The sequence below is a fragment of the Chiloscyllium plagiosum genome, unplaced genomic scaffold, assembly GCF_037043375.1.
Source record: "Chiloscyllium plagiosum isolate Xiang-an unplaced genomic scaffold, Cpla_swu_hap1 HiC_scaffold_24, whole genome shotgun sequence".
Taxonomy (NCBI): Eukaryota; Metazoa; Chordata; class Chondrichthyes; order Orectolobiformes; family Hemiscylliidae; genus Chiloscyllium; species Chiloscyllium plagiosum.
Genome location: NW_028270162.1, coordinates 42,812,386 through 42,826,656, shown reverse-complemented (window position 1 = coordinate 42,826,656; position 14,271 = coordinate 42,812,386). Strand labels below are relative to the sequence as shown.

General features: G+C 38.4%; 1 protein-coding gene across 1 annotated transcript in view; it reads right to left on the bottom strand.

The window, feature by feature from the left end:
* nos1 (nitric oxide synthase 1 (neuronal)) overlaps positions 1 to 14,271 on the bottom strand; it is a 93,452-nt gene that overhangs the window by 44,270 nt on the left and 34,911 nt on the right. The window contains exons 9-12 of the mRNA XM_088000111.1: positions 14,127 to 14,266; positions 12,722 to 12,896; positions 1,666 to 1,771; positions 1,390 to 1,580 (exon numbers count right to left, since the gene is read on the bottom strand). Coding sequence (XP_087856237.1) covers positions 1,390 to 1,580; positions 1,666 to 1,771; positions 12,722 to 12,896; positions 14,127 to 14,266 — 612 coding nt within the window. The remainder of the gene's footprint in view (positions 1 to 1,389; positions 1,581 to 1,665; positions 1,772 to 12,721; positions 12,897 to 14,126; positions 14,267 to 14,271) is intronic.

Here is a 14,271-nt window from a genome sequence, read left to right as displayed (position 1 = left end):
CTAATTCAGTTTAGAAATCATGAACTTTTATTAGTAAAATATAATCTTGTTTCATATATTTCTGAGTAGAGGTTTCAACTGCAGCTGCTGGAGTTGTTTGAGTCACATGTTGCATGTGAAATCCATGACTGACTGCTCAGTGAGATGGTTTGTATTCATAATCTTTCAATCAAATAATTCCTGGTCTATCCACCCAAACTTTGGAATGTCAGGATTCTTATGATGAATGTATTGCAATGTCCCACTGTTTTCCATATCTGCTCAAGCTCTTTCTATCCATTTGTGCACTGAGCTAATTATCTACAGCATTGAACATAGGACATAGAATACCAAGTGATATTTTGCCAAGCTCTGCCTGTTTTGTTACTTGTAGAGTAATTTCATGCAATGTGCCCTCATTTTAGATTATATCTTGGTGTTCTGGAGCTTCTTAAGTGTCTTCCGCCTACATGAGCAAAGATTAGCTGTTTATTTAACAATCACCATTTGTGGGACCTAACCATACACATTCATTGACAAAATAAGAGTAACTACATTACAAAAATGCCTCATTGGCAATTTGTAAACACGAAATTCTATTTATAACTCATATCATACCATTTAAAAAGAAAGTCTAACCAATAAATTGGTTACAATTTTTAGAAGAAAATTATTCAGCTTTGGACATCACTTTGTAATTTGTGTAATCATGCTTTTGTTGGTTCTGTCCTGGATGACCTCATGTGTAACTTTACTGTTAACTGAGTCATACTATTGTAAATTTCTCAAAGCACTTTTATTCAATGATATAAATTATTGAACTATGTTGTAGTATGTTCTGCCTCTGTCTTCAGCACAGTTTACAGAATTAAAAAAATGTTATCCAGAGGAGACTGCCTCTAAGCAACAACTAATATAAACTGGACAACAGCTCCAACATGAAAACTGCTCATGACACTTCTCCAAATATTTCAATTGTCTATGTTTTTCTTTTCTTTGGGATTGAACAATAGTAACTGAAAACCTTTGAACAAGTTCCATTCACTGTGGTTAGTATCTTCAAGTCCAACACTTCTTTGTCAGTTCCCTAGTTTTATCCCTGGAATTACATTTCTGCAATTTAGTACCAGATGTCCCAATTTTCATGGATTAGATTTTCATGCTTACATGAAGAATTCGGGATGCATCGAGTAGTGAATATCTGAGGTGTGCTTGTCCTGACAACAGTAAAATGTTTCCATGTCTTATGGACGTGTGTTAGTAATGCATTGGTCATGCATAATATTTACTATAAATCACAAAGCATCAAGAAGTATTGATAAAGAACTAGGATGTTAAAAAGAAGGCTTAATCAGCTGGTTAGTAGCAAAGCTGAAAAAGGCAAGCAATTGTTCGCATCCTGAGGTTTACCTGATATTCAAATGATGGACTTAGCTGATAGTTTAGCATCTCTTGATGGAACACAGGTGTGATGCTTCCTGACATTGGTGGAACAATCCACACCCAGTCTGCAGGACACCCTCCTCGACATCTATACTCATTTTCCATGTGTTTCATGAATGATTCCGTAGCAGAATGGTGATCCACTATTGTCACTTTATCTGACTAAAGAGGGGGGAGAATGTTGAACAATGAACTCACAATATGTATTTGTTGGAACAAAATGGCATTACTTGAAGCTTATACTTGCCTGAAAGCTGTAAAGGACTGCAATATTTATTTCAACTAATGCTTGATCTTTCCAAAGGGAAGATGTCTTTCTAGTATCAAGGCCCATTTGTTTTGCTACATTCTGCAAAAAGGTTACATACAAATAATTTAACAGTGGTAATATCTATGAAATAAAATCCTTTTGCTAAACATTAGTACACCCTATTAAATGCTAGCAATTAGAATAGGGAGCCTATAACATTTCATTGCCAAATGGTTGAGGTAAAAATTGTCCAACAGTCCTTTTTCATCTTTCTATCTGTTTATAAGTAAACATTCAATGATGTTATTTTAAGATCATAGCCAAATATTAGTCCAAATTAAACCCTTGACTAATTTGGCTATGATATTCTCTTTGAATATATGCAGATTAATGTGTGGGATTGATTTGCGTGGACACCATAGATTTATGATGGTCAGATTTTCATTATGGTGAGTAAGATTTATCTGTACTTGCCTGAAAATATCTAAGATATGGTTCTTGAAAACCTTGGTCATTTGTCAAACATTGCACAAAATGGAGTTTGGTATCTAACTGTGGATATGACTTGAGCAGTGAACCATCGAAGAACAGAAAGGAAACAAAATTGAGCAAAGGAAACATAAGCAACAGAGTAAGGAAAGTTGGATGAGCTGAAAAGATGAAGGCATTAAGGAGAAAACCTTGGAAACTGTGAGTACAAACAAGGCCTAACAGCAGGAATTAAATATAGTAACTTATTTGTAATAGTTGATAATTTTAAATTTTTTCAGTATATATGAATGAGAAAAACAGAGCAAGATTCCATATTTCTATCTTTTGTTTGGCTTATTAATGTTGGATACAGAGGAGAACTGAGAGCACAGTTATGAATACCAGCTGGTATGAAATTCACATGGGAATAGAAGAGGCCTATGTTTCAATTGTGCCAAGTCTATTGTATTCAGGGTGGACATCTGCAAAAGTGCCATAGGTGGTCTATGTCCTGGACCAGAGGAGGGATTTGAAAATCAGTCAGCTTTCTGATCCCAGTTACTGTCTGAATCCTCTTGCTGAAAGCATGCTTATATTGGCACTGGCTTAGGTTGGGGTTGTGTTTAGTTTTGATGCATCCACAGTTAAACCAAATGCAACTGTCCTCTGACTTGTTTCTTTTAAATAAAAAGTGTTTAATTCACTCATGGGATGTGGGCAGCATTGGTTAGACCAGCATTTGATTCAATTTGATTTTCTTTTGTCACATGTACCTACATATAGTGAGAAGTTTTGTTTTTCATGCAGTACAGCAGATCATAACATTCAGAGACACAAAGATCATGCAGTGAACAGAGTGAGGAATACAAAGTTATGGCTGCAAAGAAGGTGTACTAAAAGGAAGATCAACATTAGATTTGAAAATTGAGAAAATTCAGAAGTCTAATAACAGCGGGGAGGAAGCTGCTCTTGAATCTGTTGGTACGAGTGCTTAAGCTTTTGTATCTTCTGCCTGCTGGAAGAGATTGGAAGAGATTTAACCGCAGTGGAGGGGTCTTTGATGCTGTTGGCTGCCTTTCCACAGCAATGAGAAGTGTATACGGAGTCAATGGATGGAAGGTTAGCTTGCTTGGTGGTCTTGGCTGTGTTCAGAATTTTCTGTATTTTCTTACGGTCCTGGGCAGAGTACGTGCCATACCAAGCCACATTCATTGCCCATCCTTAGTTACCCTTGAGAAGTTAGTGATGAGCTGCCGACTTAAACTGCCTCAGTCCATGACATGTAGGTAGAGCCAAAATGCTGTTCAAGAGGGAATTCCATGATTTTGTTGCAACGACACTGAATGAACAGCAAAATAGTCATGAAGATTTCCTAGTTGAATAAGGAGGATAGTTAATGTGGTCAAGCTAATTTCCAGCATTAGGCAAAACATTCAAAAGAGAAAGGAAGGGAAGAAATTTGAAAAGACCAGCAAATTATATTTTTCTAAAGTCTATTAATGACGGGATGGGGGTGACATAATTCCAAGAAAACTTTAAACCACAGAACTTAGCAGCATACAAATATCAGGCACTGCTTTTAAAGCAAATTACATATTCGGCAGTATGTAATCATATACCAGCAGTGAGCATCCTATCACTGCAGATATATTTTAACGATGCAAGTGTTTTTCTAATGTTCTTTTGGCCAGGCATCCCACTTTAGACTCCCTATATATTTGTATTCAACCAGACCCTGCTAAACATATTCTAATTCAGTTGACAGGCAAGACTGCAGGATGCAAACACAAACTGCTGCAGATACTGGAAATTTAAAGTAAAACCTGAAAATGCTGGAAATACTCAATAAGTAAGGCAGCATTCATGGAGAGAAAAACAGGGTTAATGGTCCAGATTTTTGCCAGGTTAGGAGCCCTTTAAAAATAGAGAGCAAGTTCCAATACTGGGATGCTCATCCCTGTTCTGTTTCCAGGAAGTTTCATTCTTGCGATATAGGGATATGGGCAGCACTCCTGGCCTTGTCAGGTCCATCTGGGATAATAGTTCAACCCCCATAACATTTTAGTGGAGGAGGGGACAATTCTGTAAGAATTTGGTTCATGGAACCTCAGAGATATTGTGAACCACAGAAACTGGACCAAGTGGTAGAACCAAAAATAACAGCTACCTGCTACTGATATTCTTTCATTGACAGACTCTGAAATATGAAAAATAATTATTTCAGTTAGATTCTGTAATATAAGTTAGATGTGTTTTTACTGCAATCATTGATTTTAGGGCTTTTCCTACTAAGGTAAGTTTACCATTACATTGTGTAAGTGTTGGGAGGTATTTGGGTACTTTTCTGAGCTGGAAATGTGCGAACATGCATTAAAAATTAAAGAAAATACTGCTTGGGATTGCTGGCCTAATAATTAGATTTATATATCCAAAGTCCTTTTAAATGAAAAAAAAAATTCAGCAGCTGGCAGAGAAAGAATGTTCTTGGACTGCTTTGATTGACAGCACATCTGATGGAGCTCAAAATAAAGGGCCATCTGGTTTTTCAATTTCAATAAACTCAATTACTTAAACATCCCAGTGTTTGGTTTTACAACTGAGTTCATTATGAATGTCTGGGTGAATTTCAAAAGCCATTGAACCACTTATCTCAGCATAGGGATGTGTTCACATTTGTGTTGACAGTATTAAGTGTTTAATAAAGGTTTATCTGTCTTTGATGAGGTACGTGAATAAGCTCTTTTTTTAGCAGTAGATCGAAAGGGTCTAATTTATTCTTGAATAGCTTCACTAATGAGAGGTTTTACAGTACAAAGTGCTTTTGAATGATAGTTATGTTAGCTTTTAATAAATATTTGTTCATGGGCAGTGGGTGGGATGCACCAGCCAGTCATTCTCTCTCTCTCTCGAGATGCACTTATATTAGAACAACTGCTGGATTTTGAGCGATACACTGCACCCTGGACCTTCAGGCACCCGTTGCCTCCCCTGGGATATTTCGCATGCCCCTGCCCCTGCCCCTGACTTTATATTCCCCAAGCATATCTATCAGCAGCTCCAATGCTACATACCAAAGTGACTGATTCATTTTGGGATTAAGTCTGCAATACAGCTTACATTTTTATCTTACATTTTTACATCATTCCTGATGAAGGGCTTTTGCCCGAAATGTCAATTCTCCTGCTCCTTCGATGACCCCTGCTGTGCTTTTCCAGCACCACACTCTAATCTCCAGCATCTGCAGCCCTCATTTTCGCCTACATTTTTATCTGTTCCCGTCACTTTTAAAGAAAATGAAAAGGCCAGAAGATACTCTGCTTCTGTTTGTAATTTCAAATTGAATTCACACCACATCCATTTGAAATGCAGCATGTAAAGCTCAGTCTGCAACTAGTAATTCAGTATTGCCTCAAGCTGCAACCTCATTTTGATCTGCTGGAAGTGGTTGTTTGGCTGTGAATCAGGATTAGTATAACATAGCATGATGTAGGTGCAAAAAGACAAGGACTTAATATGGAAATGTCCACAGTGGGAGGAAAATTGAGCAGGATGTATAAGTGGCAACTGAACTGCTATTGCTCATTTGATGCCAGACATTACAAATTCCAGCCAATTTTTGTGGAATCTACAACAAAGATTGAAAAGCATGAATGCAATAGTCACAGAGATTACTGTGTCAAGATTACTTTAGATACTTGAGAAAATGAATATGTATATATGTAGCAGTGCATACATAATAAGCTGGTTTCAAGCCAGGATGATAGATATTATTTGTGACAAAACAGTGTTTAGAAAGAAGCTACAGGATCCCACAGCCATTGTGAAACTAGCTTCATTGATTTTAAGCAGATCTTTAGTACTGAATGCTGAAGTGAGCAATTTATGTTTGTGAGGCAACAGATAATAAACCTATTGATTGATGTCACTTTCAGATTCACTGACTGTCTGTGTTTACCTGACACAGTTAACATTGCAACTCTTGTGCCAGCTTGTTAGTGATGTTCTCTTTATGAACAATCTGCTAACTTCAGCATGATTGAAGGTTGTCAGTGTTGGTCTATTATATCAAGTGAAAGATGGAACTGTAGGCTGTTAGATCCAATCAGATCAATTGGATGGTGGAACTGGAGCTGTCAGAATCAATTAGGTATTCGGTTTTCCCATGCTGCATAAAGGAGGAACATCTTACCAGAGGCTAGAATTAGTTGACAGTTGCCGTACCAGATGTTTGCCCCAAAATAATTTGCCTAAAGTAAATCAGCTGCTAAAGGTAATCTTTCGAGGCCTTTAACATTCAAAAATAAGGAGAGTGTATTCCAGCAAGAATGACTTAAACTTCATTGTATCAGCATTAGAAAATGGCATTTCCAGAATTATCCATATTCAATTAAAAAAGAGTAAAGTTGGAGAAATGATGACTTTGTTTGCTTTCTGAAAATGATAGTTATTCCCCTGTTTAGGTTCGTACAACAGTGTAATACTGAGATGTATGATGTGCCCCATAGGTCCCTTGTGGGCGAACAATCATGTTCCTTGACAGTGAAGGAGTTATTTATTACATTGTTTATATATTGTAGGTGGCAATCCTTTGTTACCAAGCAGTTACGGTGGAGATAACCTCCGCCATTGCTATGAATGAAAAATGTAAGTCGTTCGATTAATAATTAATAAGTTGGCTGCAATGCCGAGACAGGAAGTATCTTTGATATATTTGTATTCAAAATCGAAGCAATGCTGCAGGGGCATGTTCACTGACCACTGCATGGGATATTCAGTAGTGAGCAGCTTATATCATAAACATTGAAAGACCAAACAGCTAAATTGTAAAGTGTGTTTGAATATTTGCAAGAGGGTGGCTGCAACAATATTGAAGTAACTTGGGACAATTCAGAAAACAAAAAGGTTCACTCAATACTTGTACTCGCCATTGCGAGGAACATCAATACTCATCCCTTCCACCACCTACAGAATCAGCTACAGCAGCTGACCAAGATAATTTCAAAAATTCTCCCTTACACCTTTTATAATTAAAAGGACAGGAACAGTCGTGTGGGAACATCAAGTCAAACATCATCTTAACCTGAACATCATAGAATCAGAGGATCACAATGTTCTGCAGCAGAAAGAGACTATTCAGCCATTATGTTTTCCTAGGCTGTCCAATTGAGTTTTATGACTTAGTGCCATTCTCCTGCTTTATCCCCATACCCTTACACATTGTTTCTATTCAACTAATTATCTAATTTCTCCCTGAATGCTTCTATTGAATGTGACTCCACAGCTCTTCCAGCAGTTCATTTCTGACCCAAACCATTCATATTAAAATCTGTTTCTCAGATCACATTTATTATTGTTGCAAATTGCAATATATCTGTGTTGTCTTGTTCTCAATCTACTTTTGAGCAGGAACAGGTTCATAGAATCCTAAAGTCATAGAGATGTACAGCATGGAAACAGACCCTTAGGTCCAACTCATCCATGCTGACCAGATATCCTAAATTAATCTAGCCCCATTTGTCAGAACTTGGCCCATATCCCTTTAAACCATTCCTTTTCATATGCCCATCCAGATGTCTTTTAAATGTAATTGTACCAGCCTCCACCACTTCCTCTAGCAGCTCATTCCATACAGGCACCACCTCTTGCGTGAAACCTTGTCTACTTTATCCAGGCCTCCCATGATTTTGCTTTCCAAGCAACCTCTCCAATCATTGTTCAACCCAAAATTGCTCATTCCTGGAACCATTCTTCTAAACTCCTTTTGTACTCTCTCTTATACCTCCTCATCCTTCCCATTATGGAGCACTTAGAATTGTACACAATATTTTAGTTGATAGTTAACAGGTGTCTTGCATAAGTTCAATGTACTCTCCTTGCTTTTGTACTCTACATCCCTATTAATAAAGTCTGGGATACTCTATACTTTATTAATTAGAGTCATAGAGATGTACAGCATAGAAACAGACCTTTTGGTCCAACCCTTCCATGCCGACCAGATATCCCAACCTAATCTAGTTCCACCTGTCAGCACCTGGCCCATATCCCTCCAAACCCTTCCTATTCACATACCCATCCAAATGTTTCTTAAATGTCGCAATTGTACCAGCCTCCACCACTTCCTGTGGCAGCTCATTCCATACACGTACCACCTTCAGTGAAAAGGTTGTCCCTTAGGTCTTGCTTGCTCCAACTGTCCCGCTACTTTCAATGATATATGCACACCTTTAAGAGTTGTAACCCTGAGTTTATATTGTTTCTCCATATTTTTCCTTGCAAATGCATCACATAATTGATTTGATTTAATTTATTATTGTCACATGTATCTAGGTACGGGGAAAAGTTTAGTTTAGTGTGCAGTACAGGCAGATCATGAGATACAAAGGTCACGGGGTAGTTGAACAAAGTGAGGAATACAAAGTTACAGCTGCAAAGAAGGAGCACAAAAAGCAAGACCAACATTAGATTTAGGATTATAGAGGCCCATTCAGATGTCTAAAAACAGGGAAGAAGCTGTTCTTGAATCTGTTGGTATGTGTGTCCAAATTTTTGTTTGTGTGCATCTTTTGCCTGATGGAAAATGTTGGAAGAAATTATAACCAGGGTGGGAGGATCTTTGGTGATATTGGCTGACTTTCTGAAGTGTAGATGGATTTCTCCATACAAACATTATCCATTCACTTGTTTATGTCCTCTTGAGGCCCTTCACAGTCCTTCTCACAGTTACAATATATTCAAGCTTCGCATCATTGACAAACTTGGAAATTGTTGCTAACACACCAAGATCTGGATCATTAATGGACTGTAGCAGTTCAAGAAGGTAGCTCACACCACCTTCTCAAGGAAGATTAGGAATGGGCAATAAATGTTGGCCCAGTCAGTGATGTCCACATTCTGTGAACGAATTAATTTTAAACAAATTTATGAGCATTGGAAAAAGCTAAGTAACAAAACCAGCCACTGGAATCTCCAGGACAAACCTTCCTGTCTTTGAACCTTCCGTGACATAAAGAAGTTGAAGTTCATGGGGTGCAGGATGTTCTAGCTAGGTAGATAGGGAACTGGTGGGGCAACAGGAGACAGAGAGTATCGTGGAAGGGAGCTTCTTAAAACGGAGACCTGTGACCAGTGGTGTTCCACAGGGATCTGTGCTGGGACCACTGGTGTTTGTGATATAAATAAATGACTTGGAGGAAGGTGTAGGTTACCTCATTAACAAGTATGCAGATGGCACTAAGATTGGTGGAGTAGCAGATAGTGAAGGGGACTGTCAGAGAATACGGCAGAATATAGATGGATTGGAAAATTGGGCAGAGAAATAGCAGATGGAGTTCAATCTTGACAAATGCAAGGTGATGCATTTTGTAAGATTCAATTCAAGAGCAAATTATACAGTAAATGGAAAAGTCCTGGAGAAAATTGATGTACAGAGAGATCTGGGTGTTCAGGTCCATTGTTCCTTGAAGGTGGCAACTCAGGTCAGTAGAGTGGTCAAGAAGGCATGCGGCATGCTTTCCTTCATTGGATGGGATATTGAGTACAAGAGTTGGCAGGTCATGTTACAATTGTATGAAACTTTGGTTTGGCCACATTTGGAATACTGTGTACAATTCTAGTCACCACATTACCAAAAGGATGCTTTGGAGTGGGTGCAGAGGAGGTTCACCAGAATGTTGCCTGGTGTGGAGAGTGCTAGCTATGAGGAGAGGTTGAGTAGATTAGGATTATTTTCATTGGAAAGAAGGAGGTTGAGGGGGGACCTGATTGGGGCCTACAAAATCATGACAGGTGTAGACAGGGTGGATAGCAAGAAACTTTTTCCAGAATGGAGGACTTAATTACTAGGGATCAAAGTTCAAAATGAAAGGGAAAAGTTTAAAGGAGAAATGCGTGGAAAGTTCTTTACGCAGAGCGTGGTAGGTGCCTGGAATGCATTGCCAGCGGAGGTGATAGGGGCGGGAACGATGGCGTCATTTAAGATGTATCTAGGGCGACATGGTGGCTCAGTGGTTAGCACTGCTGCCTCACAGCACAAGGGTCCCAGGTTCGATTCCAGCCTTTGGCAACTGTCTGTGTGGAGTTTGCACATTCTTCCCGTGTCTGCGTGGGTTTCCCTGGGTACTCCAGTTTCCTCCCACAGTCCAAAGATGTGCAGGTCAGGTGAATTGGTCATGCTAAATTGCCCATAGTGTTAGGCACATCATTCGGAGGGAAATGGGTCTGGCTGGGTTACTCTTCGGAGGGTCGGTGTGGACTTCTTGGGCTGAAGAACCTGTTTCCATATTGTAGAGAGTCTAATCTAATCTGGACAGACACATCAATGGGCAGGGAGCAAAGGGATACAGATCCTTAGAAAATAGGCGGAAGGTTTAGAAAGAGGATCTGTATCGGCATAGGCTTGAAGGGCTGAAGGGCCTGTTCCTTACTGTATTGTTCTTTGTACTTTTTCTCCAGCACAGCATAGTTTTCCTTAGCCAATATCAACACCCATCCCACCACTACCCCTTACCTTCCTTTCTAACTTTCTGTTTCTGTTATTGCCACAACATCACTTTTCCCCATGGCAACCTGCATCTGTAACTCCCCAATCTTATTTACAGAGGAACCTTGATTATTTGAAGGACATGGACAGGCAGTATCTTGTTCGGTTAATCGAATTCCGGATAATCGAATGCCAGATAACATAGTTTAGCTGAGCATTGGGACATTGCAATCTTGCCAGATAATGAGATATTCGCACAATCAAAAGCCAGATAATCGAGGTTCCTCTTAAACTCCATGCGTTCACACACATGGATAGTGATCCTGATTTAGACTAAACTACTTTCTCCTTACTCCAACCTCACCTATTGACTTTACTACAGCTGCATCACTGTTTCTTCATTGTTATTATGAAAATGAACTGGGATTCCCTACCTAACACCATTGTGGGAGCAGATCATTGCCACAAGGACTACAGCGCTTCAAGGAGACTGCACTCCATTGCTTTCTGAAGGCAATTAAGGATGGAAGATAAATGCTCATATCCAAGAACAGCATTTTTAAGAACAGCTTTGCTTTGATAAATTATTTAAGCCTTGTCAAAATGTCACCAGATGAGTGATAAACAGAAAGAGAAAGCAGTTTTTTAATAGTTCCAAAGTTACAAGGAGAAACTTCTAAAAATAGGGCTGTAAAAGATTTAGACAAGTTCAAAATATCAACAATTTGGATTAATAGTTAGCAAGCATTTTACCTAAAAAGATAGATTTGCATTTCATGACTTCAGAATTTCACAGCCAATAACATGTTTTTGAATTGTAGTCACTGAAACATTGTTAGAAAGTCTACAACAATATTGATCCAGTAGTGCTTTTTACTTTGCATCTTCATGTGAGAGTAGGTTGTACTAATTAAACTAAAGGTTTTGACATTAGATGTTGCTCTCAATGATCACTCACTGGAAAATAGGTTCAAGGGTTAGGCTTAATGATTTGTAATAAGTCTTATCTCACCAAATGTTTGGTAAGCATTCTTTAAGAGAAACTAACAATAGTACATGTGCAAAAAATACCATTACCTGCCCAAGGCTTAAACAGCAAGAAAATACTCCTAGAAAGGTTGTTTTGACTATTTACAGCAATAAATGACACCACTGAATCTGTAAAATATCTGTGGAATATTAGTATCTGTAACAATGTGTAAATCACTTTTATATTCACTGATATTTTTGGGCTGTCAGATTATTTTTTAACTGCAGCTAGTAGTTGACTTTTACTACTTTGCCAGGTTGCATAAATGAAGTTCAAATTATGTTGTGTTGGCATCATTTGAAATTCACTGCATCAACCTGCATTCAGAAGCATGTCAAATCTGTGTCAATAGTTCTCATATTCCCTGAATGAGATATGGAATTTAAAACAATTCATCCTGCCCAACATCTGGGAAGAGTAGAAATTGACTGGCATTGAGCAATGTCACACTCAGGGGTAAAAATTGAACCATTTCACTCACAGAGGTAATATTATAGACATTTTTAATCAACTTGTTCAGACACGTTTCAACATATCTTCAGAGCAGCTAGAATTTGAACCCAGGCCTACCCGGCTCTAAGGTACCTTTGCACTTACCAGTTAATGGTATAATATGAGACAATATGGAACCAAGTTAAGGTCAATTCTTCAATTAGAGGGCATAATTATATTTCAACAAGTGAATCAATTTGAAATGTTCTAAGTAAGGATTATATCCAGAAGAAATCAAATAATCTCTGTTGCTGAACACTTGCTCTGAAATGAAAGACATCCCCAAATACAATATAATTAAATAGTTGTATATAAATAATACTACAAAGCAGAATATCAACATCAATCACATATAGGTTGGGTGCTTACTAAACAATAGCAGGACTGTATCTTCAAACATAGATCATTAGCTGCAGAGTACTTTAGGATGTTTTGAAAGGCATCACATAAATGCAAGTAATTTCTTCTTTTCTGTCATGAATTTTGTTTCCAAACAAGTCATTCATTTCTCCTTGTGGCAAAGATAAAGATCAACAGAAACATACCGATGTTATTCTAAAAAGGAAATAATAGTTACCTCAAGCACATTGTACCGGGAGGCATCACAGAAGTCTCGGACTCCGATTTCTGTTCCCATATACCAACCACTAAAAGGACAGGCTGTAAACTTGAGACCTCCAATATCTAGAAGCATGTTTGAGACAGCTGGCAGGCCATACCACTTCAAGTTCAGATCTTTGAACCATGTGAACCTAAAGGACATTTTGGAGGTTACAGAAATGCAAACTTAAGATGCAAGACTCCATTTTGTTTTTAGCTGTTGTTTTATGATTCCAGCTTGTGATGACCTCAATCTTTGAGAGAAATACCTCAATCTTTATACTCATCAAACCCATTCTTGACCAGTACTTTGAACCATGTGAACCAGAGACGTAGCTGGTTCTTGACAGGCTGCAAAAGGCTCTTGTAAAACTGAAAGAAATAGGAACAGAAATAGGCCATTTGGCCCCTTGAGACTGCTCTGCCATTCAATAGATGATCTGTATCTTTCCTGCCCTTTCCTCATGACCTTGGATTGTCCAACTGATCAAGAATTTATCTATCTCAGCCTTAAATATACACAATGACTCTGCCCCCACAGCTCTCTATGGCAAAGAGTTCCAAAGACTCACAACCCTCTGAGAGAAGAAATTCCTCCTTAGCTCAATATTAAATTGGCACCCTTTAGTTCTGAGACTATGCCCTCTGGCCCTAGACTCTCTCAATAAGGGAAACATCTTCTCAGTATTTACTGTCGAGCCCATTAAGTACTTGATATGTTTCAAAGAGATCACCTGTCATGCTTCTAAATTCTAATGAGTGCCAACCTGTTTAATCTTTTCTCTTAAGACAATCTCTCTCCACCTGGCATCATCTGAGTGAACTGCCTCCAATTAAATAATATTTTTTTTAAAATAAGGGGACCAAAAATGCTCACATTACTCCAGATGTGGTCTTACCAGCACATTGTCTTGTTGCAGAAAAATTTTCCTTACTCTTATACTCCAATCCCTTTGAAATAAAGCCCAAAATTATTCTATGTAACTAAATGCTCAGAGCCAGCAGAGACTACTGACTCTATCCCTCACTTCTTCCTTCCAAAGCTGAGAGGCACAGCAATCAATATCAAATTTGTGCTCTTTTCCATTTAACATTTGCCCTTATTTGGGTTTCCATCTAGAAACAGCAAGTGCGGAAAAAATAAATCATTACAGCCAAATGTACATACCTTGCTACTTTTAAATATAAAGCCTAGCAAAATCAATACACCTGGCAAACAGACATAAGTGGAATGTACTGTAGCATTAATCAAAAATGTTAATTCTGAGCATTTAAAGCACCTCTTGAGATAAGAATAATTTACTGTCTCATAATGGAAGCTAATGTTGGAATTCTACAATAAAATGTTTCCATACAACTATTTGCAACAAAACTGTACATACTTGGGGTGCCTGAGGGGTACTTCCAGGATTAGTTCTGGGGGAATCTCAAACAGTTCAGGATCATTTCCATTGGCTTGAAGCAAAAGGGGGAGGACATCAAATCGACCCTTAGGTCCTTTCCAACCTTGTTGCATACAAACCTGTG